The 24,606-nt window shown below is 39.8% G+C and overlaps 1 protein-coding gene across 1 annotated transcript in view; it reads left to right on the forward strand.

Moving 5' to 3' along the window:
- The first annotated feature begins 376 nt into the window (after positions 1–376).
- The window catches only part of cacna1ba (calcium channel, voltage-dependent, N type, alpha 1B subunit, a), a 164,533-nt gene continuing 140,303 nt past the window's right edge, over positions 377–24,606 (forward strand). The window contains exons 1-3 of the mRNA XM_084359949.1: positions 377–642; positions 3,254–3,359; positions 4,308–4,447. Of these exons, the coding sequence (XP_084216075.1) occupies positions 383–642; positions 3,254–3,359; positions 4,308–4,447 (506 nt within the window). The 5' untranslated portion in view covers positions 377–382. The remainder of the gene's footprint in view (positions 643–3,253; positions 3,360–4,307; positions 4,448–24,606) is intronic.

Below are 24,606 nucleotides of genomic sequence, written 5' to 3' on the forward strand. Positions count from 1 at the left end.
GCGCATCCTGTAACATGGACCTGCAGCGTTGATGCCAGTGTATGTGAGCTCCTGCTGAGGACCGGGGCAGTCAGTCGGAGGAGGAACACCCATGAAAAATGATGCATCATGGAATGTGATCGTCTAAACTTTGAGCAACAATTTCATGTCGTGGAGAGAGACAGCATGGGGAGCAGCGGAGACGAGGACAGAGCAGACTAACGTCGAGAGAAAGAGCCCCTCTGCTCGTTGTGTTGTGAATGTTTGACTCTTCTGTTCGTGGACGACACACGCACCTAAAGGACCTCGAGGACGGGACCACAGTGTGTGTTGTGATGCTTCTTCTCCATTTCTTTTCTAGTGTCAGTTTTGGTTTCTCCAGCAAAATCTGTGCTATCCCAGTATGGCTCGCTTTGAAGACGAACTGTCCAGCCGCTATGGAGGCAGCTGTCCCGCGGGCCCGGCCAGAGGGGCCATCCGGCCGCCGGGGCCTCCGGGGGGCCATAGTATGTACAAGCAGACGATAGCCCAGAGAGCCAGGACCATGGCCATGTACAACCCCATCCCTGTCAAACAGAGCTGCCTCACCGTCAACCGCTCTCTGTTCATCTTCAGCGAGGATAATATCATACGGAAATATGCCAAAAAGATCACCGAATGGCCATATCCTTACAGTCCAGCCTAACCCTTATACATGCCGCTCTGTGACATTACGCGAGATCAACACGCCGAACTCCGCCTAAAAATATGTCAATTTAAGATCCCTCGCTTGCCGACAGAAGATTCAGCTGTCTAGGATATTATACACTATCTTAGACGAAGCGAAAGAACAGAACCTATAATTCGGCATATGCAAAGAAGCGTTTATATCAATAAAATGTCAAACTTCCACAGTTGGTCCTCCTGTTGTGTCCACAGCCTCTGAGCGAAGGGCGGCAGCTTGTGCCACAATTAGGCGCTCCTCGGTCGATTTTGAATGTGCTGCCAGGTCTCATTTTCTTCCATGTATGTCGGCTATGACGACTGACAAGCAAGGGATCCACATTTATAATGGAGTTCGGCGTCATTTCTGTCGTATTTCACCTCAGAGAAAACAGCAGTTTAATCGATCAGTGATTACTAAAGGGTAGGCTGTTGGGGAACATACAGGTTGATTGGTGTTTCGACTTGTGTTTCACTAAACTTCTAAAATTAGTTTTATGACAAGTGTTGAAGGCTTTTCTGTTTGTGTGTGTGTCAAGATATTTTCATTTACTGGATTCTTACTTGATGAAGAATTTGTCTCAGAGGTCTTAATCCAGGAAGATCTGTCTCTGTTGTGGGCGGGGGACCTCTGGTCAGACAGGCCTCTTGCCCTCTTTGATAATGCTGAATCTATGATTTGGGTGAAGATATAGAAAGCATCAAAGCAAGGCTTAAAGTTAAAGTTGATCTCTGGACGTGGTGATGTAGGTTTACTTGGTAGGCCGTCCTGTCCCTGCCTGTTTGCAGCTGGTGCTGTCCAGGGTGCTGAACTGAACTCCCCACAAACAGCAGCTGGCCTCATCATCAAGGCAGTGGCAATCTGCATGGGTGTGACACCAAACCAACAAGCTGCAGCAATAACACGCAGCAGGATGCAGGTTTGAAATGAGCTGCTGGTGTATTGTAATTGATTTAGCTAGCACTGAATGATTGTGCGAGCCTGAATGCCACCTGTTGAGTTTCCGTGAAATGACTCACAAACAAAATAATGTCTCCCCCAGTGCAGACCTGGATGCTTTGTGAGGAAAAGTCAATGGTAAATCACCTCATATGTTAATGAGTGTTATAGGTGTTGCAATTAATTCACATTTAGGTGTGTAATGGCTTCCATTACATAACTCACTGGTTGGTTAACCCCGCTGTAGAGCAGACATTTATCATGCTTTGGTGTTGCAGTGCGTTACTGAACCCTTTAACCTGATGCAGAGCAATCATGAAACACTGGAGGAGGGTCTACTGTGGCCCCGAGCAGCTGGAGGCCCAGTGACTGGAGTCAATTGGCCAGCTCCCTCTCCTGAGGGTGCCCCCCTTCTAGCAGAGCTGGAAGAGTCCTGAGGGGGTGTTGCAGTGGTAGTGCAAATCTCACAACAGACATGCACTGCCAGGAGGATAGATACCCAGTAATCTGTACTAATCTGTGTATGATTTCTTGAAATAGCCAGAAACTCTCCTCTTACTCAACGCCGCAGAAATGTTGCATATTAATGAGGGTCCCAATAGCCTTTTGACTGTGGCAGAGTGGTGATGATTGTCTTTTTATCTGACGGGAAACAGAAGATTTGTGAACTTGTTTCTATGTATCATTGAGGACTGTAAGGGGATATCTATACAACTAGCTCAACAACTACTTTGTGAGCATTGGAGTTAAAGGGGCTAAAGATCTACAAAATAACCTTGGTGATGTCGGCAGGTTTATCTCAGCATGTAACATGTAACATCAACTGCATTGTAAAATGGGGCCGTGACATTTGAAAGAAGTCAGCTTTAATGAGGCGGGGTGAGGGCTGATGGAGGTGGATGAGTTGCATTATGAGAAATGCAGGATCCAGTGTTTGTGTAGTTTTTGATCCATACCTGGCACAAAAAGTGGTGATATCCTGACCTTTGCCGTTAAAGTTCTGACTATTATTTCAAAAATCTGTCTCTTCTGAGTTCTCCAATTGATGGAAGTAAATGACTATGCTTTAAGTACATGAGGTGCACGCTCTACCAACTGAGCTACTGCAGCACCCCTACTCTCATCTTAATAGTGTACTGTAATGAATAATTGTAGGCCTGGGCAACATATTGATAGTATATTGTTATGATATCAGGCTATATATGGTATTATTTTTTGGATATGGTTTTATGGTGACATATAATCAGTGTTGTGTTTCCCTGGTTTTAAAGGCTCATTACAGTAAAGTGATGTTATTTTCAGACTAACCAGACTACTTGTTCTAATACTTGTCTTTACCCACTTAGTCATTATATCCACATTACTGATGATTACTGATCAGAAATCTCATTGTGTTTAAGTACCAATAGTCTTCCTTACTTACATTACTGATCTATGATCTCAGAGCTAGACAAACTTCTATGTAGGTCCAGAAAGTATGTTCCCAGTTAGGTTTTTAAAGAGCTTATGATTGATTTTTCAATTTGTCATTTTTAATTCCTGTGTGTTTATGCATTGTTTTAATGACAGGGTTTGTTTGTATGAGTAGCAACCTGTGAATTTGCTCCCACAAGAATTCCTTAACACTCTTACTCCATTTGAATACATGATCCTGGCCACAATTATAGCAAACTGCATTGTGCTGGCCTTGGAGCAACACCTACCGGAATCAGACAAAACACCGATGTCAGAGCGTTTGGTAAGTAGCAGCACGCCGGCTCTCCATTAGTATATATGTTTTTCCCTCATCCACAGCTTAAGCAGATGCAAGTTCTGTGAACTCTTCTGTCCACTCAAAGAGCTGGGGGTGGCAAGGGCAGGGCTGTTTTAAGAATGAAATGTCACTCCCCGAGGCAAGGAGCCTCCCAGCTGCTCGCTTTCATTGATCTTCTCCCTGAGATGGGCTGAAACCTTGTCTGTCAGACACACATCACAGAGTTCATAATGATATGAAGTGATTAGATGTGTCATCAGGACTGTGTGACTGCATTATAAAATATTCTGTACAGATTTTCTGTCTTTACCCAGCTATTCCCTGGCCCCAATAAACATTCTGGGGACAAAAACGTATTTCTTGACTCTTGTCAAGAAGCTTTGTGTGCGCTAGGGCTGCAACTTACAATTAACTTAAAGATTATTCTGGTGTATTTATTTTATATGATAATGATAGTGGAGAGAGACAGGAAAACATGGGGAAAGAGAGTAGGGAAATTACATGCAGGTGATGCAACATATGCACCCTTCAGCTATCAGGCTACCCCGCAAGTAATGACTATTTTCATTATTGATCAATCAATCAATTCAATCAATTAATCAAGTACACACCATGTGTGAGGTGCTGTTAAAACTCCCAAATTCCTAGAAAAAAATTAGAGGGCATGACTTCAGTGTCCTCCGTGGTAGTTGTTGCTGAGAGTCTTTCAGGGTGTTAAAGGATCTGGGCCAGCTAGAGATGATTATGGGACACTGAATCTTACAGAGCTACAGACTGACACCCTGAGGCTGCTGACAAACGTCAGTATGGACCCTTCATTTTATTGACATTGTCTGGCCAATACCTGATTTTATTGACACGACCAGATGGAAGTCTGTTACCTGTCTGTAATTTCATGAATCCTTCTCGCTCTACTCTGCTCTTTCATAACAGGACGACACAGAGCCCTACTTTATTGGAATATTTTGTTTTGAGGCTGGCATCAAGATCATCGCCCTGGGCTTTGCCTTTCACAAAGGCTCCTACCTGCGTAATGGCTGGAATGTAATGGACTTTGTGGTGGTCCTAACAGGGTGAGTAGCACTGGCCTAATGGCTTATACAGCTGCTAACTGACTGAGCTGATGGGCAGCAGCGATTAATGAGGGGCGGGGGAAGCTCTACTCCGTGTGTGTGTGTGTGTGTGTGTGTGTGTGTGTGTGTGTGTGTTGCATCTCTAATGAAGTAAAGAAGATCCATTCCAGATGGCGGGGTGTTTTCTTCCTGTATGAATCAACAGAGTCTTGATAAGGTGGTATTGTCCACATTAGACATGCAGAAAACCAGAGGGAAATTACTACAACACAAGACTTCAGTGAAATATTTTTCTGTGTTGCCCATCAGATATTTAGACATGATGAAAACAATACAGCCCAGTCCAGTCTCCAGCAACAACAATTTTTGCCTTTTCATTTACAATAACTTTGAGCTTTCAGTGGTGATGATCAGAGCTTGTTTCACTCTTGTAAAAAATGGCTGCTGCAGCACATTGCAGTGCATACATTGACTTCAAACCTTACTGATGATTCTAAAAGTGCTTCAGTAGTTTGACAGTTCTGAAAGTTTGCAGCTAGTAAGTAAATGCTCTGCTCGTACATACTTTAATTTTTGGTGATTAGAAGAGAGGAGAATATGTGAGAGAAGAGGCGATGTGATGATCAAAAGTATGGAAACCTTTCCACCTGATAAAAAGTAATTACAGCTACTAAAATCAATATTTCAATGAATATTATTAATATATATTAATATATCAAGTGGGACAATTGTATTATATCAAAAATGATACTGGTAGTATCTTAAACAATATGATATGACGCACAACTACCTATTCATACTCTTAATTGCAACGTTGTTCTGGACGTATAGCTGACACGATATTTAAGCTGTTACCAAAGTATTAGTGATTAATACTGACGTTGTTTAACTTGTCTTTTACTTGAATCGTTTCAGCAGTAGGTAAAGCTGACGTGGCTCCATGTGATCACTTATGATCATTTGGACGAACTGGGGTAAAGTTGACTTTGATCCCCGGAACAGTTGATTGTACTCTCTGTATCATACACGAGCTACACAACATTATCATTTAGTCATTGGTTTATGTTGTTAAAACGCCAAGCAGACTAAAACACGATGCCAAACCAGTTCTCTCTTTTTGAATTTTGTCATCTCACGTTGTCTGTGGAGTAAACAGAGAGGATCCCTTGATACTGGATAAATATCAAGGGACTATAACATTGGTATGAGAATAGTGCTGTTGGTGTGGGGGGATGGAGAGCAGAGGGGGTTGGTGGGGAAGGTTGGGGGTAGTGATGGAGGATGCTGTTACGCTGCAGAATGTCCCCAGGCACTTGGTGGGTCCACCAGGGGACGGCCCAGCCTCTCTTACATAATGATACAGAGATTTATTTGGCCCATCTATTGGGGCTTGTGTCAGGAACCTCATTGCAATAAACAGAGCCTCTGCCAATTCCCAAACCCCTCATCAACGCCCCCACCCCACCCACTGGAAGTCACAGGGAGGCACTGAGCCTTTGTTCCTGCTGGCTGAAAAGAAGAGGAAGCAGTTGGTGGAAAATATAATAAATGCCATCCACCAGGATGAGTCTGGTTTTGCTGGAATGACGCAGGGATCTGTTTGTGTGTGTGTGTGTGTGTGTGTGTGTGTGTGTGTGTGTGTGTGCGTGCGCGCATATGTGTCCATAGGGGTTTATCCAAGGAGCATAACAGTATTTATACAAACCTTTGTGTTTTAGATGTTTAAATAGGGTTTCCTTTTTTCTCCATTCATTTAACTAGAGTGAAAATAAACTTGTAGATTTTCAGCTTGTTTGCGATCATCAATTACAATAAAAATGTAAGATCAACTTGCATTGTCTTGCATGGTTGTGATGCTATGGTGCTGACAAAAATCCGTCCACAGACAGACAGACAGACAGACTATGAACACCTGGCAAGGTGTACATTTTGCCATGATTACAAACACACACACACACACACACACACACACACACACACACGTAAACATAGCACAACACCAACATTATCCTTTCAGTTGTGTGTGCAAGATAAATGTTATACCTTACATAGATGAATGGAAAGCAGTAACTGTTTGGAAAAAGGACAAAACCCATTTAAGTGCAGCAGAGTACATTTTGGAAACTGGTGTTGTCATAAGATTTACACTGTGTAGAGATTTTGGCATGACTTTGATTTCATGCCCCGGCTCCAGGTCTCTCATATCCTGAAAACCATATCCGTTTATCCTTCATATAAATCTTACACTCTTATCAGTAATGGCTCTTTAATGATCTCATAGCAAGGGTCTGTGAGGATGAGTGGTGTGAAGAGTAGGCAGTCAGATGAGATTGTACAGTTGACACTGCTCCACACATTTCTGGTGCCACTGCTGCCTCAGTTTGGTTGCAGCAAGCAGGTGATTCCTTAGATTTGTTGTTGTTGTAGAGTGAGGCAGCAAACAGCTACAGCCACACTGCTTCTCAGATGGTGTTGTGATTTATGCGATCAGCATGGTTCTACTACTAACCCTAATGTCCTCTGTTTATTTTAAATGTATCAATAGGGCATGCAACAGGCCAAGCTAATAAACCACAAGGCAAATGTTGGCAATTCATAGGCTGTAAATGTTTAATTTGAATAGGTCAGTACAGGTAAAATATAAAACCTACTGCTAAAATATGCTTATGTTTATGTAAGTGATTATCAGCTGTGTGAGTGCATGTGTGTGGGTGTGTGTGTATACTGTATGTTCATGTATGCAGCCAGAGCCTCTCCAGTGTGTGAGTGCGTGCATGTGTGTGTGCGTGCGTGCGTGCGTGTGTGTGTGTGTGTGTGTGTGTGTGTGTGTGTGTGTGTGTGTGTGTGTGTGTGTGTGGGAGCGGCCCAAGCAGGCCTGATTGAATTGCAGCTTAGTAGGCTGACATGATAACCATAATTGAAGGGCCGGGTGGTGAATAGAGGCCATTACAGCAACAGTCTGGACATCTTATCAGCGCCTGGCTACACTGACGGCTTGAGCCGTGTTGTCAGGGTGGATACCGCATCACTCATAAAAAGTGCATGCAGCTGAACACAGATACACATGCACTTTAACATGCATGCAAACACACTAACAAATCACTTATCCATGATGATGTCCATTTCCTGCAGGATGTGTTGTGTAGAAACCCATCGCAATTAGGCATTAGCAATGACTCACTGATCATTCATTGCATTCAGTTCATTTGGACAGGACCTCAGGATATCAGTCCACTCTGCCATCTGTTTGTAATACAAGTGACGACAGTCACAGTTTTCTTTACTGTTAAATGAAGACATGAGGTGGGTCTGCAACTACGGCAACAACATGACAAAGGTTTAATTGTTATATTAATACAGTTTGCTTATCAGCCACAATTGGCTGTGGGTTAAACTCAATGTTGTTCAATGGTTTCGCATGAAATTAGTAAACTGTAACAGCATGAAAAGATTACATATGCATGTGCCTTTACCTGTACCTACTTTTTCATTGAGGCTGACTAGCCAGGGCCAAGATATAGTCCAACATAGAAAACCTGAGGACAAAAAATGTGACGGCAGGTTAACAATTGTTCTCCAGTTAATTCATGTTTGCTTGTGCTGGAGAAATAAATAAAATAAAATAATGAAATAACCAAATTGGATCCCTTTTTAAGAAATCTTTATTTGGCAACTTTCCATTGTAACTTTAAATGTTTATAGAAATATATAGAGTAATTCAATGATCCCAGTGAAAAATGATTCTTTCTACAGCTCATACATATGCAGGACACAAACAGAACAAAAACAAAAGATAAAAAATGAAAACATAAAACAAGAAATCAGTACATAGTCTATGATATCAAATTTGTAGGAGGGAGATAGAAAAATATAAATATACTAAAAATATCTTATTTATCTTAAAGAGACACTATTTTCTGAAGTATTTGAGGGGCCTTAAAATCTTTGTTATCTTAGAAAATTTGCAAATTCAATTGTAATCCTTAATAACATAAATGTCCACTTTGCCGCCGTTCTATATGTGGTTTGTCCAAGTCGTGTTGCCGTATCTAGCTATCTAAGATGGCGGACGTACTTGTGCATGCACCACTCAAATAGGGTAGTGACAGGCCCATTCCCTCTGTAGATATAAAAGGCTCGTTCTAAAGTAACTAAAACACAACTACAGTTTCAGGTGATTATGCACTAATGAAAATAATTATTGTTTAATTATGATTCATAATTATGAATATTATCTTCCATTTCTGGCGATAGGTCTTTAACATGGTTATACGCAGTCGTACCCAGACCTAAATAATTTATAGAACTTATGTGTGAGGCAGTTCCAGGGGCTGTCTCATTTTAACACCATTACCATTTTGAACCTGCCATCAATTGATCCTGGTGCACATTGCACATGTGTTCTCTCTCGGGTCATGGGCCTGAGCCATCATTCATAAGCTGCTAATCAGATCATGTGGTGGATTGCATGAACAGAAGTGCCTGGGTTTAGGTCCCGTAGGCCAGCCCCTACCTCGACCATGTTCTAATAAGATGTAGGGAGTTGCTAATAAGAGCATATATCTGCCTCCCCGTGCTCCCACCCAGATCAATAGTGTATTGAGCTGAACGCAGAGGGAATAGATTCACTTCAGCACTCCTCTTTATACAGTAGCTGGCTGGATCAAAGCAGCTGCTGTTGGAGCTCTGCAGTGGCTCGTTCCTACAGCACAGCCTGCCCTCCCCACTGCCACACACACAGCTGAGGATAGCACCACTCACCTGAATGGTAATATATTTCAGATATCAGAGAAATGTAAGTCTCATTACAGGTGGCTCTGTTTTAATCTATAATACAGTCATTCAAAATGGGCATATCTGACTTGGAACAACACATGAAGTGGAACTCAATTGAAACCATGTTTGCCATCATCTTTATCAAACTTTACACTTCTTGACAGAAAACTCCTTTCACTGAAATACAGCTTAAGAATTTAGAATACCTTGTTTGTTTTTACAGAGTCAAATACACTTGAGGTCTGATGTTTAAGATGTCATATGTAAACATACCACATCGAAAATTATTTAACTGGCTTGTTCCTCTAAACCTTCACTAAAATCACCCCAATCAGGGTTCCCACCCTTCCCGGAAAAGGGTTAGGGTTAGAAAATCTTGTGTTCTCCTGGAAATTTATTTAAACATTGTCCTATTTTTCTATCAGAGCTCCCCAAAATGGATGACATTGTAATCTGAAAGGTCTAAGTTAAGGATCATATTAATGTTCAAAGTATTTTGAGTAGGCTGCATGCTGTGAACACACCCCAAGTCACATCAAACAGTGGCACATGCAGGGTGATGTAATGTTAATAATGAAAGTTACATTATGCTTAAAATGTAAATATAGGTAACTGTGGTAGTTTAATCAGATTTATAGATTAACGTTGCTTTCTTCCCATCTTGTTGAATAATGTTAAATTGATTAGCATGTTTGGTTCAGTCACTAAAGTTGTCATTCTTGCTAGCTTGTTTTGCCTGCAAAGCTTTAAGTTTTGTGATTCAACTCTGGTTAGGAGCAATGGTTTCAAATGTGTGTTGGGCATTGTTCAGAGAGTTTGATGATAATGAATGAGACGCTGGGGTTAAAATTATGAATGGCAGCCCAACTGTATGCATGTCAAACACTGGCTAAGTACTGGCTAATGGTACATGTTCACTTTGCTAGTATTGTCTGTTCAAACACAATGCTGCACACATATAACGTATAAACATATACAACAAATACAGTTTCATCATCTTTCTTAGTTTTCTATTATTAAAGCTATGGTCTACGATTTGAAAGATTTGTTATTATTATTAACTAGGGTGACCATATTTTGATTACCAAAAACCAGGACACTCGGCCCAGCAACGAGATATGATACTCAAAATTCACTCAAAGATGCCTTAAAATGAACATATATTTAAAGTATGCCTCCTCTGTATGGATAGAAAATTTATATATTACAAACAAAATACTATCTATAACCAAAGACACACATTCAGACATGCTTCTCAGAGGTTACTTAACATGTTTTATTATATTATTTATTATTTATATTTATTGTTTCAAAAACAACAAATGAAATAATGATAGAAATAATGTCTCTTCTGTATTAGAAAAATAAATAATAATAAATAACTGAAAAATACCTCTGCTATATTAGCAATCCAACTACTACACTCACCTCGCACACTTTTTTTTATGTTTTTCGGTGTCCATGTGGGCTTTGAGGTCCCTGGCACCCCCATTGGACACCGAAACATATGTACCAGGTTTGCACACGGTGCACGAAGCCTCACACTTGCCCCGACCGGGACAGTAAGTGGGGAATTTCTTTTGTAGCTCATCGTTAAATGTGCATTTACGCTTCGGCATGATGATGCAGGCAGGAGTGCTATGGCTGTCTGCTCGCTCGTTGTGAGCGTCAATTTAATGGCCCGATGAAAAACAGGACATTTCACCACTTTATAAAAAACTCCCGGGACGGCCAGGACAGGACGTGAAAACAGGACATGTCCTGGGAAAACAGGACGTTTGGTCACCCTAAATTATTAACATTATTTAGATGGTGGTTATGGTCCAATAGTATGATCTACACAATGTGAAGAGTAAAAGGAACCAAATAAATCCATTCTCTCTAGTGCCTGCAAAACTGAAAAGAAATTGACCAATAGGAGCCATCTGGTCCGGATGGCCAGACAATTTCTGTCTCTGCAGTATTGTCAACACTTGTTTATTTGTACGACGGAGACGTTAGCCTCTATGTTAGCATTGTAAGCCAACAACAAGCTAACATTGCTATCATGTTTACACCAAATCAGCCTATGTATTTGCTCGTGGCAGCTAAATGAAGCAGCAAGTAATGCAAGTAAGATGAATGAATGGATGAATGAAACCCCAACGCGAAGCGGAGGGGTTTCGGATTTATTTCCGGATTTTTATCTTATTTGTCCGGATTTATTTCTCCATAACAACCTCTCGCCCGGTCACTGCTCAGCTGTTTTGCTAACCCTCCTCCCGGTCTTGTCCATTTGTTTTCAACGAAGCCTTTGCTAAATCAATATGATGGATTATCATAAACGCGTTACGATGTGTGTATTTGTGTGTCTTATCTGTCATAAACAAGAGATTACGGTTTACGGGCACGTTTGTGTCGCGGTCTGGTGCTACTCAGACAACAGCTGGGACACACACAGCTGCTCCGAGGATCATGAAGGTTTAGTTTTCAGCCACAATGTGGACGATGTGGACACCGACATCGTTACTCCGCATTCAAAGCTGGGCTGTATTTGGTTTCTGCCGGCTTGTTGCTCTTTTTGCTTGTTGCGGGAGGGGGTGTGTCACGGGAGGCTCCGAGGGGAGAGTGGTACTAGCTCGGAGGGGAGGGATTAAGGAGCACAGAGGGGAGGGGGGTGTGTGGGGGGGGGATGCTTTTTTCAAACCTTTCTCAGATCGTAGACCAGAGCTTTAATTCCCTAAATGTGGATGCAGAGCTGTAGTGAAAAGTCGACTGATTTAAAAACCGATGCTCTAGCCTTCATTGAGTGGAATCCTGTAGGTTTTGACTCTGGGCATTTTCAGTGGTGTAACTGGGAAACCAGACATACTTTCCATCACAGAAGTAGATCATGAGATTCTGATGTTTATTGTTAGTTCAGTGATGCTCTTCACTGATTGGAGCTGCCTGTCTGTCTGTGACGTAGCCTTCAGTGTTGATTGGCTATTACTCGTGAAGTGTAACTAATCAGTTAGTGCTGTGTGTGGAACACTGAGGGGACTACAGAGTGTATGGGTATGTAATCAGCGCTTATATGTATTATGATATACTATACACTATAGTATTAATAGTATACTAAGTAAGTATAATAAAACCATAAATTAGCCTTTAAAGGAAACCAGTTAGTAGTTTTTATGATTTTAATTATTTTAATCTTTAAAAGCAGACTTCCCCAGAGAGGAACATATTAGTATATGGGCGCGATTCCTGTCTGTCATACCAGCTAGACCGTCACTGAAAATGTTCTGGAAAATTCCTTGAAAATCATCTCAAGAAAAGAGTGGGAACCCCAATTTTTGATGTCTCTCAAATGAAGTGAATTTTGGAAAATGAAGGAAAATTCTATGTGAACAGCCACAGTAATATCTTGTAATTGACACTTATGACCACAATGTCTGCTCTTTGGAAAACACAGGCAGCCCTGCTTTATTCCTGTAACCTTTTGTGAAAAGTAATTTCAGAAACTACATCAAGACCATTATATTTATCTATATGCAATTTCTGAATGTCTTGATCATTTCAAATGTGGCTACGAACTTGTGAATATTCACATGATCTGCTGCAGTTCAAATCAATCTCTGACCATATTCTGCCTCTCTGAACTTTGTTGCTTTTGTACTGTTGCCTTGCTGTTCGACCTTTCAGACTAAAAGCAATAAGGTCTAGTATTTAACGCTGTGCTTGCGTTTCTCCTAGCAGTCTCCACATGTTGTCCTTCCTTCATTTTCTACATCTGAGAGGAATGTTGTTGTAGCTTCATCCACAGTGCATGGCTACAGTCTATACTTCCATAGTTCAGGTTGGATAAACATTGGTGAGATGTTAGAAGGTGATGCCAGCCAAGCCTTAGAAAGGTTTCCAAAGCTCTGAGAGAAATAAGTGTTTGTACTGCTGTAAGCCCCCCGTCTGTTTTCTTTGATCACAACAGTCTCAGATGTACTGTGGAGTGGCACAGTCTTAGCAACAGGCATATTGATATGATTATGATAAGAGCCAGTTTGTGTATTTGCTGTGTAAATGCCTTGTGATCAACAGAGGATCCTGGCTCTCTCTCAGCTGCACCCACACCTCCCCCTGAACCAACACCAGGGACGACTGGCTCTCTGTGTTTGACAAACTGTCTCTGAGTGCCAGTGGTAGTAACAGTGTGTGATACAGCACAGTGCTGACGACCGTTTGTAGATACATAGTGAGAGCCAGGAAAAATAACAGAAAAGCCAGGAAAGCTGGATCCTAATGAAAGTTAAAACAGTATGGATAAATACGGTAGTTAAAATCAATATTTTTTGTTCCTTTTCTTAAAAATTGCAGGGCTAAAATGACACGTTAAATGTAATGTATTCATATTTAGTTTGAATTCTTATTCCACTACTCTGTTTAAGTTACCTTTGTGAAGTAGGTGGTGGGATGCCTTGTGCGATCCTGATGCATTTTTTAACCTGGAAGAGGAACAATGTGTTTGTTTCCAACATGACGGCCGAAGGCATACTGACTTCAATATGAGGCTATACTTGGCTCCTCTAAACTTATACTTGGATGCTTGACATTCACATAAGGAAACACAGTGACACATGGCAGTGCTAAGCAGTGTAGCCTCGTTAATGAATTACTGCTACAGGAATGGTGTTATTGTTTCACTTTGGAGTATTAAGAAGGTCTCATGTCCCGTAAAAGGCAAGTACAGTAGTGTCAAAATAACTTTTTGTATTTTGACTCTATATATAAGATAGATTGTTGTTAAAAACATTTCTGCCATCAACCAATACAACTTTGCAAAGCTTAGCAGGAAATTGGCCATAACTCATTGACTGAAATCTGTCCAATCCTCATAAACCTGGTTACATGCTGTATCTTCAGACCATATTTGAGAAAATGCTGATTGAAGCATTTTGAGCTCAACCCATATTGTCATACTTAGACCTTATGGCATTAAACACAACCCTGACAGATCATCACGTTCAAGTTGATAAAGGGAACTTGTCAGCACATTTGACCTGTTCAGCAAATGTGTAGCAACATTAGCATTAATGTGCGGTTCTGTTTCTTTCTACATGGCAAATGTGGGTGCAGCATTGACTCTCCTTTTAGCCCTGGTTTTCTGGCTCTTGTGTTCACCAGCTAACTTTGTCTGTCTGCTGTTTGGTGCTGAGCAGGTGGTGGACAGAGGATTTATCAGAGCTTTTTCACTTAAAACACTGCTGCTGCTGGAAACAAGGTGAAGGAAAGCAGAACTTTCTGGAATATGAAAATAAAGAACTTAAAGATACTAAAACATTCTGCGGCAGCGAGGTAAACATTGTGGGTTCATCGCTAAATGACCACTTTCATGTTACACATGTTTAATCAATTGTAAAATAAAAAAGCAAAAATCATTTGGATGGACATGGGCCACAAAATACTGCTGAAGCCCATTATAACAATGATTTGATGGTAGAGGAAATATTGCAATGGAGTTTGCTTTTAAATGAAGAATTAGTTCATTTAAACATAATTGATACATATTAAGAAGAAATGTGGAATGAAAAGTAAATGTAGTATTGAACAGTTTATGTAGCTGTGTTCCAGATTAAATCTTCTCTGTATTAGCAGCAAATGACACAGACTGCCTAACAATGTGTTTTTCATCAATGGTCAGCTGGCCCAATGAGTCAGCAAATTCACATGTTCATTTAATGCATAGACACTCTATACCATCCAGTGTATTTTCACATCTGGGAATGGAACTCTTTTATTCATTTATTCTTTTTACTTGGTGTCAGAATGTGGACTGAACACTGATAGCAGCCAGGTGTTGTGACTCCAGAGAACTGCTCTGGTGATATAGAGAGGGTTGTCAGAATCTAGACTATAGACATTGTGATGATGGCTCTGTGGTCAGTGCTAATGCACACAGCCCGCCACAAATCTCTTTGAGAAGCCAGACTGTGGCGTTTGTACAGTGAGCTCCTCTCTAATCAGCCTCTCTCTGAAGAGAAAGGCTGGAGCAAATGAATAAATAATTGATTAGGTTTCACTGTGGATGAATTAGCCCAGTTAGAGAGTGCATTTTATCTTCTTTGATAGGCACTGTGCACAGTATTGCTACAGTAGACTTTACCTAAGGGATGTTATACATTGTACTATAAATAACATGTTGTAAAATGTCCATTTGTATCTGACATTATGTGCGGGAAGAGTGAAAAGCATTTTTCCTCATGTGAAAACATGAACTTATTTCAGTCACACAAATCACTCATGGTCTCTCAGATGTCAGATGAGGACGTTCACTCACTTCACTGACTGTTCACCACTATTACTGGTGTTACCGGTATGAAACCACTTCTTACCCTCTGATCGACACTTCTGATGACATTAATTTATTTAAGCTTAGTTAACAAGTATTGGGAGAATTAATGTAGCATCCAGGTCAAAAATGTACAGTAATGTGATTATATCCACATCCACATTTCCTAATAAAGCCTATTATTAAGCAGGGTTAGTGTGTAAAAATAACAATAAAACCTCTCTGTGGTGCTTACTGTTACACCTTTAACCACACCCTCAGTGATGTCACAGGATACTGACAGACCTTGGAACACACTTGTACATCATTGTAGTAAGGAGAGAAGCTTAACTAGTTAAGATTTTAGCTGCATAATGTATGTAGTCATGAATATTTCATGAAATATATCAACACACAGTATATATCTATATAAATTAGATTAGAGCTCCCTCAAAATACAAAAGAAGTCCATATTGAAATTAACAAGGCAACTTGAAAACAACAGCACAGTTTGAATTTTAAAAATGTGACTGTGGTTCAGGAATAAATGAGAGTCTTGGTCTAAACAGTCTACGGTTTCACAGTATGGTACTACACTATTATTATTGTTGTTATTGCTGTTGTTATTGCTGTTATTATTATTATTATTATTATTATTATTATTATTACTAGTTTTATCATAAGTTACAAAACATACGGGTGTTTTTGGTCCTGACAGACATGAAACTTGATATGAACTTATTATAACATGAATATTTTTAGTCACACTAATATGGCAGGAGTCATTACCATGGATAAGCAAATCTGCTCACATATGGATAATTAAAAAGTGATATGTAAGATATATAAATTGCTTCAAATTGGTACATAAGGCCCCTTTAAGGTATTCAAAAATAGTTAAAGTTATTAGTTTACATTTAGTTTGGTTCATATAGTCATTCAGGACATTGATCCCACTGAGACCGTAAGACAGAGATTTTTTCAATCCTTGAAATCACAGTATGATCTGACTGAGCTCTCACAGATAATCTTACCCTCTTTACACCAGGTCTGCTGATGTTAGATCATTTTATCACCACAGGCAGAGCTACTTATGCGTCTCTTTTTTATTGGGAGAAAGTCTTTTCCTACTCTAAAATTCTGCAGAGTAAAAGTTACGAGTTAATTCCTGGCACCGTTTTGTACGAGATGGGATTAATGTTTCAGATGTTTCAGTGTTTGGACAGAATCTTTTCAAAGGCCACAAGAGCCGTTCTGAAACCCCTTACCTTAAACACATGTTTTAGTTATGAGAGATTTTCTACACAATGTGAAATGTCCCCTCAGTGCAGTCAGATGATTGTAAAACATGGTATAACTGGCAAATTTAGCCAGACTTTTCCTAGAGCAGCGAGTCTCAACTTGGGGACGAAATGATTTTAGATGACATTTAGAATTAAATGTATGCTATACAAAAAATATTGAAGGATGATTCTGTTTTCCTACAATTTGACTCTTATTTTGTATTGATACATGTATGCCAGTTCAACAACACAAGATGAAAAGGACAGACAGAAGCAACAACAGAAAAAGAAAAAATTGCAGATCAATTGCAGATTGTCTATTAGGTGGATGTTACATGCATCCATTTAATTGATGTTACATCAGTTAAACAGCAAGCACATTATACTGTACATGCAGTCAGGCCAGTTACAGCATAGGCGTAGTATTATGACGCAAAGAATTCAGTGATGCTGTGATGGGCATTTTGCCCTGTTTTCTAATGTTGATGAAGGTTCTCAGTCATCCAGGTCATAGTAATTCTAAGTGCTGTATCAAAGGCAACTGGACTTGTCAAACTAATCAAACTGTCAACAAAAGCAAAAAAAACATTGCTTTGATTTGTCAACACGAATTGGTAAGTGCTGAACTCATTGAACACATTGTATTTCCTGTGACTACTTCATAATAAAAGTCAACTGGTCTTTCTCCACTTCAACAGTTTTAATGTGAAGATGCATGTTTAGTTTGCTCTTACAGTAACTTCATATAGCAGTCTACAGACAGCTAGCATCTTCCCTTGAAAAAAGCCTGGTGTAATTGGAAACACAAGTGGTATCTCAGATTGATGAACTGGGGAAATTTGAAGTTTTTTGTAAATTTGGGAGTATGCACCTCTAAAGCACAACACCCACTGGCACCGATAAGAGCCTTGCTGTGGGTTCTGTTTTATTACCTGATGTGGAGGGACTGTCTTGAAGAGAGTCCCTGTGTCAAAGCCAAGTAGGAAGACCTTCATGTGGCCACCTTGGTGAGGACACTGTTATCATAACTGATAGAAATGATGGACAAAACTATGAAAATAAGACAGTTTTTATAAACCTGACAAATATATTAGAATGTCTATTTTCACATTCTATTTTGTGCATTTTCTACTGGTGATACACATAAAATTTGATCAGCTGAAGCCACAGGTCATTAGTCATTGTATTTGAAACCAGGCATCTGTCTCAGATGTATAGCGACTCAACAAATGAGGTAGAGACAGCCAATGATGATTGAACTTTGGACTTTCTCAGAGCACATATGGGGCATTTCGCCTCTGTGTTCCCTCATTACTGTGAGGGGAGGAACCTGCTGCCACTCAGCATAACCGGCCTCAGCCTGTTTCAGCTCGTCACACTCAACTCCAAGAAAGAGAGGCGGAGAATGAGACAGAGGCAGACAGACAATCTCTGCACTGATGTGTTTTCTTTTTCGGACTGATGTGTCTGAGACAGCCGATCAATGGCCCGGGAGGTGTCTCAAGCCCCCTCGTTCCATCACCACCACCACCTCCTCCAGGGAGCTGATTGATCTGAGAGCTGGTTGTCAGGGAGGATCGGGACCCTGCAGGCAGCCAGGCACTGCTGTCTCCACTCAGCTACTAGCGATGTATCTCTGCATGCTACCTTGCTTACACTTTCATCTGTGGGAGAAGCCAGCCAGAGAGCATGCCGGAAGAATCAGCTTGTGGCTGCAAAGCCTGAGTGACTGTGTATATATACAGAAGGATCAAATGACGCCATGCGTCTAATGTATTCTGGCTGGGTGCCACACCCAAATTGAAGTCTTGAATAGGCTCTTTCCAGAATTGGTTATTTTGCCTCATTCAGCCATGTTATCTCTTTGTCTAGATGCCAGACAGTGATGAGTGTAGTTTATTGAACGTGGTCTGTCATTATGTTAAGCTGATGTCCATTACGTGAGTACTGACTGTGGCCCAAAGCTCTGAACTCAAAGCATTGATTTGCACTTACTGTCAATCACAGAGATGGTCCGGCCTCATTTTATTGCACAATATAAACAGTATGACATGTTTGACTAGAGAAATATTGCAGTCCTGTGTGCTTCAGTGGCTTGAGGATGATGCTGGAGATACCCATCTACAACTGAATGTACTTGTGGTACTGTCAAGCAGCAGATAAAGTTCTGTATAGGGCTGACACAGTCAAACACACAGCATCAAGCAAAACACTTATTTAATATGAACAATATTTTTTCCTCTACTGTATATACTGTTAGGCATCCACAATTTTTCAAATCTAAAAAAAATGACATTACATTACAGCTGATCTTTGTATCACATAAAGCGAACAATTTTGCTCAGAATTAAATCACATTTATTTGTTCCGTTTTTGTGACAACAGTAAAAACTTGTACATCAAGATTCAAATGAATGAGAGTCATTGATAGTGTCCTTTCAGCTGTCATGCTGAGAGCTGCTCTGTTGTCCAACAGTCTCACATCACAGGAGTGAACTCTCCAATTAAAAAAGCAGCTTTGCCTGGTAGTTCAGTCTTACAACAGAAGCAATTTGCCCTTGCAATTAGTAATGAAGGGAAGGATTTGCTTGGACAGTGCTCTGTGTGTGGGCTCATTTATGCCATGATACAATTTGCATAAATGTCCTGGTCAGATGCAGTTAAAAACAACTGAGCGCTGCTGGCTGCTAGCAGAGTTGCTGATGATAATTTGACACATGTAGAGCACAAACGCTTTGTATTAGTGTTCTTGTAATAAGCACTGGTGAATAGGTAATAAGTCCTTATAAGATGACACTAATACTGTGATGAAATTAGATTATATATGTGTAGCAATAACAACACAATAAACATATATATTGTCAGATTGTAAGATGTTTACAGTGGCCTTCGCCTATTGTATTATCAAATAAAGGCAAAAGCCAATATGAATAATCTCAAAAAACAAACTGGTAATCAGTGCAAAATAAAGGATTTATTAACCCTAACAATGCATTTTTCTTGCTTTAAATCTATTAGCTATAAAAAGCATTATTAATTTGTTAATGAGGGCGTAGTTAACGACCCATTAATGCATGATGAAATGTAATATTAATATACAAACAAAAAGCTTCATGATGGTTTAACAAAGGCTCATATAAAAATATAATAAACAATCAATAAAATAAACTTGTATTATGCTATTTCGACACTTATTGTGTCATTAATTTTGATATGCGTCTTATGAGGGTTAGGGTTATTATTATTATTATTATTACCTGTTAACCAATACTTAGTACAAGGACCTTAACACAGAGGTTTCTTTCGCTGTTTAGGTTAATGATTTACATAACTGTGTGTCAGAGGTTTCTCATTATCTGTGGAAACATACCATGCTCCCCTTTATCCCCCCAGCCCCACAAGATTCATTTGTTGCCATGGAGATGAGCTGGGATGGTATGCACTTATTGCACATTTTATATCTTATGTGCATAACTACACTCAGAGTATTCATGTTTTTATAACTACAAGCAGCACCTCCCCCCAGTGTGTTCATAAAGAGCTTCCTGGTGAATTGGGAGCTCAGTAAGGCATCAGAGGATACACATTACACACACACACACACACACACACACACTAGCAGAAAAAAACACCCATCACAAGATGAGATCACAGAGCCACTATAAAAGCAGTTTGCCTCTCCACGCAGGTCAGGTGAGCTTAACAAGCTAAATTGTCATGCAGGCAGATGTTCAAGGGCCCTTGTGATTTTTTCTTAGCTAGCTCTAATAGTGAAGCAGTCATGATATCAAGCACTGTACAATGATAAAGGCACAATGCTGTATTTACAGCCAAACAATATTGGAACTCAATGTCATCATGCTGTCTCACAGAAGAAGAAAGCAAGTCAAATGCAGGAGCTTAGTCCTTTTTTTCACACTCACTGTGGCTGCTTTATTGGCATGTATGTGATTATATACACTGCAACTCATTTAATGCAATACTAAAACAAGTGCGCTAATTGGTCAAATCAATTTTTTTGGTCCTTAAAAAAATATCTTAGATTTTAGGTTGTCATGGGCAATACATGTTTTTTTTATTATTATTATTCTCTTAAAGTATATCCTAAGTGGCTATAGAGGTATGTTCTGTCTCAAGATGTGTCTTGAGGTTTTGAGTTTCCCCTGCAGATGACACGTTGCAGTATGGAAGACTCCACTGCATAGTCTGATTTTAGCTGTGACTGTGCCGACGGCTGAGATGTGTTAGCATTTCTGTTAGCTGTGCTTAGGGTAAAAAATCTTTGTGCCATTTGCTGTATCACTATTTCTGACAGCCTTTTACCTGGAAAACTCTTACTGCCTGGCAGTAAATGAGATATGTTACTATGACAGCTGACAATCGTGATCTGTCATCACTAGTCTTAGCTGTTGTATAATGGCATTGCAGTTTATAATATGGTGATTTTGATGTTTAGTCATTTCATCCATTTTAATGCTTTTGAAACCATAATTTAAAAGTTGCCCTTTTTTTATATGTGGTAAAATATAGAAAAAAAATGTCGCCACTTTTCGCCAGCAACTATAACCAGTTTTTTAGAATACCAATGTCAATGTGATTGGGGTTGCTTGTAGTGATCTGTAGCTCTGCTTGGCTTAACAGGGTTTTATAGTGAGTTTAAGCTTATAGTTTAGCTGTTTAGTCAATGTTGCAGTTCACTCTCACTGCTCTCATAGCATCTCATAACTTTACCAAAAAACTATAAAGCCACTGTATGACACCTGCTCAGCAGCAAACAGCAGACAGACACAGTTAGAGAGTGGCTAGTGAACAAAGTTTAGTATTTGGTAGGGGTGGGCCTAATATGACCTAAAATGTATATTTTTCATACAGTATACTCCAGTCAAACATGATTATATCTCCTTTCAATCTATTGGCAATGCAACACACCTTATGAATGAAAAACTATTTAAAAACAAAACATGTGTTTATTGGCTTAATATATGAACAAAGTGATCTCAGAGATAGACGGGGGTAGGCTCAGGCATTTCAACTGCATTTATTTATAAAAAAAACTTAAGTTCAATAGTCAGTGTACCACAGGCTGTTTCTATTCAGTATATTTACATACAGCAGCAACAGATGCACTTACTGTGAGTATCATGAGCAGCTTTTGTGTAACGTTAACAACAGATCAGCTGAGCTTATGTTGCTGTATTAAGTTCCACAAAGAGCAACGTGACAAAACAGTTTCCGACATCTGACCTACGGCTGTGGTTAATGTATGTCATCAGCTTCAAACGAGGCTCGACGTTCACAGTTTCTCTTGACTCTTGTCTCTTAATACTAAATACTCATATTCAACATTGTGCTCCATTGTGCTTTAATCGACACGAGCCACATTAGCCATGGTATATGCTAATGCTAAGTTCAATGTGTTAAGGTGTAATATAAACAGTTAGCCACAGCAGTGACTGAACGTATGGCTTCAGAACATGGTCACGATCCATCCTTGATCTTGACTTTTGACGTTGCTGGCCCTCAGTGAGAAAACAGTCTGAAGTAAAATGGTTAGCGTACAGTTGTTGTGGGGACATTTCCATCACAAATAAAGTGAATCCACTGGGTCTCCACTTCCTCTGATGGTGGGAGTAGATGAAGACGACAACAACAACTAATTGTGGTTTTTCCTTTACCATCCACGTTTGTGCTACCAAAGCTGGCATTAGCGAGCAAAAGTTTTTTCAACTGGATGCACCTTTAGTTCTACGAGAACACAGTCAGCCCTTTAGCTGCGTGCAGCCACAATAAAGGATATTACATTTAATGCGCTAAAACATTTATGACTGTATTGCAAAATCCATCGAAAACCCATGTGACACTGGTGACAGGGACGATACTGGAATTCCGCCCACCCCTAATGTGGATAATTTAATCAGTGAGTTTTGGTGAAGTCTGCACCTCAAGCAGACTCCCTGGAAGTCTGCAGTAAGGGTTTGGCCAGCCCTCTGCAATCAAGGACTCCAGGCGAATCTGCCCGTCTGCGAGTCTGCATTAGTATGGACATTAGGATGCAGCCAACACATTGTCGGTTCTGTTCTTTTCCTGGGATTTGTTGACAGCACAGAATAATTCCAGCACCATGTCATTGTTGTTAAAGACCTCATTAGGATAATTTTATTTATTTTTATTTCTTATTCTCTCTTTTGTTTGGTCCCAATCTGTTTTGATGTCATGGCAGAAATAAACATATACTATCAATCTATACACCATGAAAGAAGTCCAGGTAATTTTCCAAGCATTAACAGGTGACAAGTTGTCACACATTGGACATAATTACTAATCATGGCATTAGAGCAAGGCGTTCTGTCCATAGTTTAATACTTTTCATGAATCCTAATCTGCACCCTGACTCTTCTGTTTATGTATAGATATGAAGATGTGTATGTAAAGAAACACACAGTATTCTCTCTGAGCTAGTGTTGGTCTCCTGGCTATTTGTCTCTAATGAGATCAGTGGAGCCTCCTTTGTTTCTATGGCGACATCTCCGCTGTGGCTTTCCCTCTCCAAGCATCCCTCTCTCCCTCCTTCTCTGTGTCTCTCTTGCGCTCTGCTTCTTCATCCGTTGCCTGTGTATCCTTCATCCCTCCTCTGTTCTCTACACTTCTCTGTCAGATTCACAGTGTTTTTATCAGCCTCATCAGGCTACTATACATCTCCCTCAGGGACATGTATGAGAATGAATCTGTGTTATAGTAAAGATAAAGGTGGAGAAGTTACAGTGTAGTCTGCTGTGTTTTGGCATCATCCTAACAAAACAACTGCAGTTATGAGTGAATATCAGTCGTACATTCAGATGAGTAGGAATTAGGTTTTTACTGCCACCTGTAGGACAAATGATCCACAACATGGAGGGTAATTGATCGAACCAATACAATACTGAATACACCAATACATATGAGATAGATTATAGCAGATTTTTTTTAACTTGCTGGAGTTTTGTTCATACTCTGTCTTGCCAGATATCTTTGATGATCGGTATGTCAAAATCTAGGACAACTTCAGCTATATTTATTCTTGAGGTTATTGATGGTTCTGTTGTAGATACATAGCTCAAGGTTTCAATTTATACTTCAGTGCTGGATTTCATTGGTAGCTGCGCTGCAATGCTAGACTGATGTATAGTACATGATTAGGCCGTGATGTGTACATATTTGTATGTGAACACTTCATAAAACTGTCAAACTGGTAAACACAGTATGTTTGCGAATGGGTTGAAGTAAGGTAATTCGTAGATTAAGATTTTGCATACATGTAATGACAAATATATAATAAAAATAAAATCAGATGCATTTACATCGATTAATGCTCTTTCATACGTTAATGCATTTACATTACAATAATATGATATGTACAAATATATAATTCTCTGGAACCTTTCTGTTTAAAGGGTATTTTTACTGATGATTCTTACATTATATTCACTTTGATGCAACAGTGAAACAGAGTGAAAAAAATTGTCATGAGAAAAAACATTTTTCTCTGTGTGGAACCATGTGAACAATTTTCTTTAGTAAGGCTTAAGTATTTGTTTTTGTAATACTCATTTTGACCACAAGAGGCTGAATTGCACAACTACTCACACCCTTAATAAGATGTAATACTATAAACATTTTTAGAACTTAGAAAATGGATCACCAGAAAAAAAAAATAATAATCTCACTCGTCCCTCATGGCTTCTGTAGCATACTGATTAAAAAGCTGAAGATTATCAGAGGTGTCAAACTTTGTTAGAAAATCCAGGTTTCACCTATTTAGAGCCTAGTCCTGATAAGCA

This window comes from Pagrus pagrus (assembly GCF_965226575.1).
Source record: "Pagrus pagrus genome assembly, chromosome: 8".
NCBI lineage: Eukaryota > Metazoa > Chordata > Actinopteri > Spariformes > Sparidae > Pagrus > Pagrus pagrus.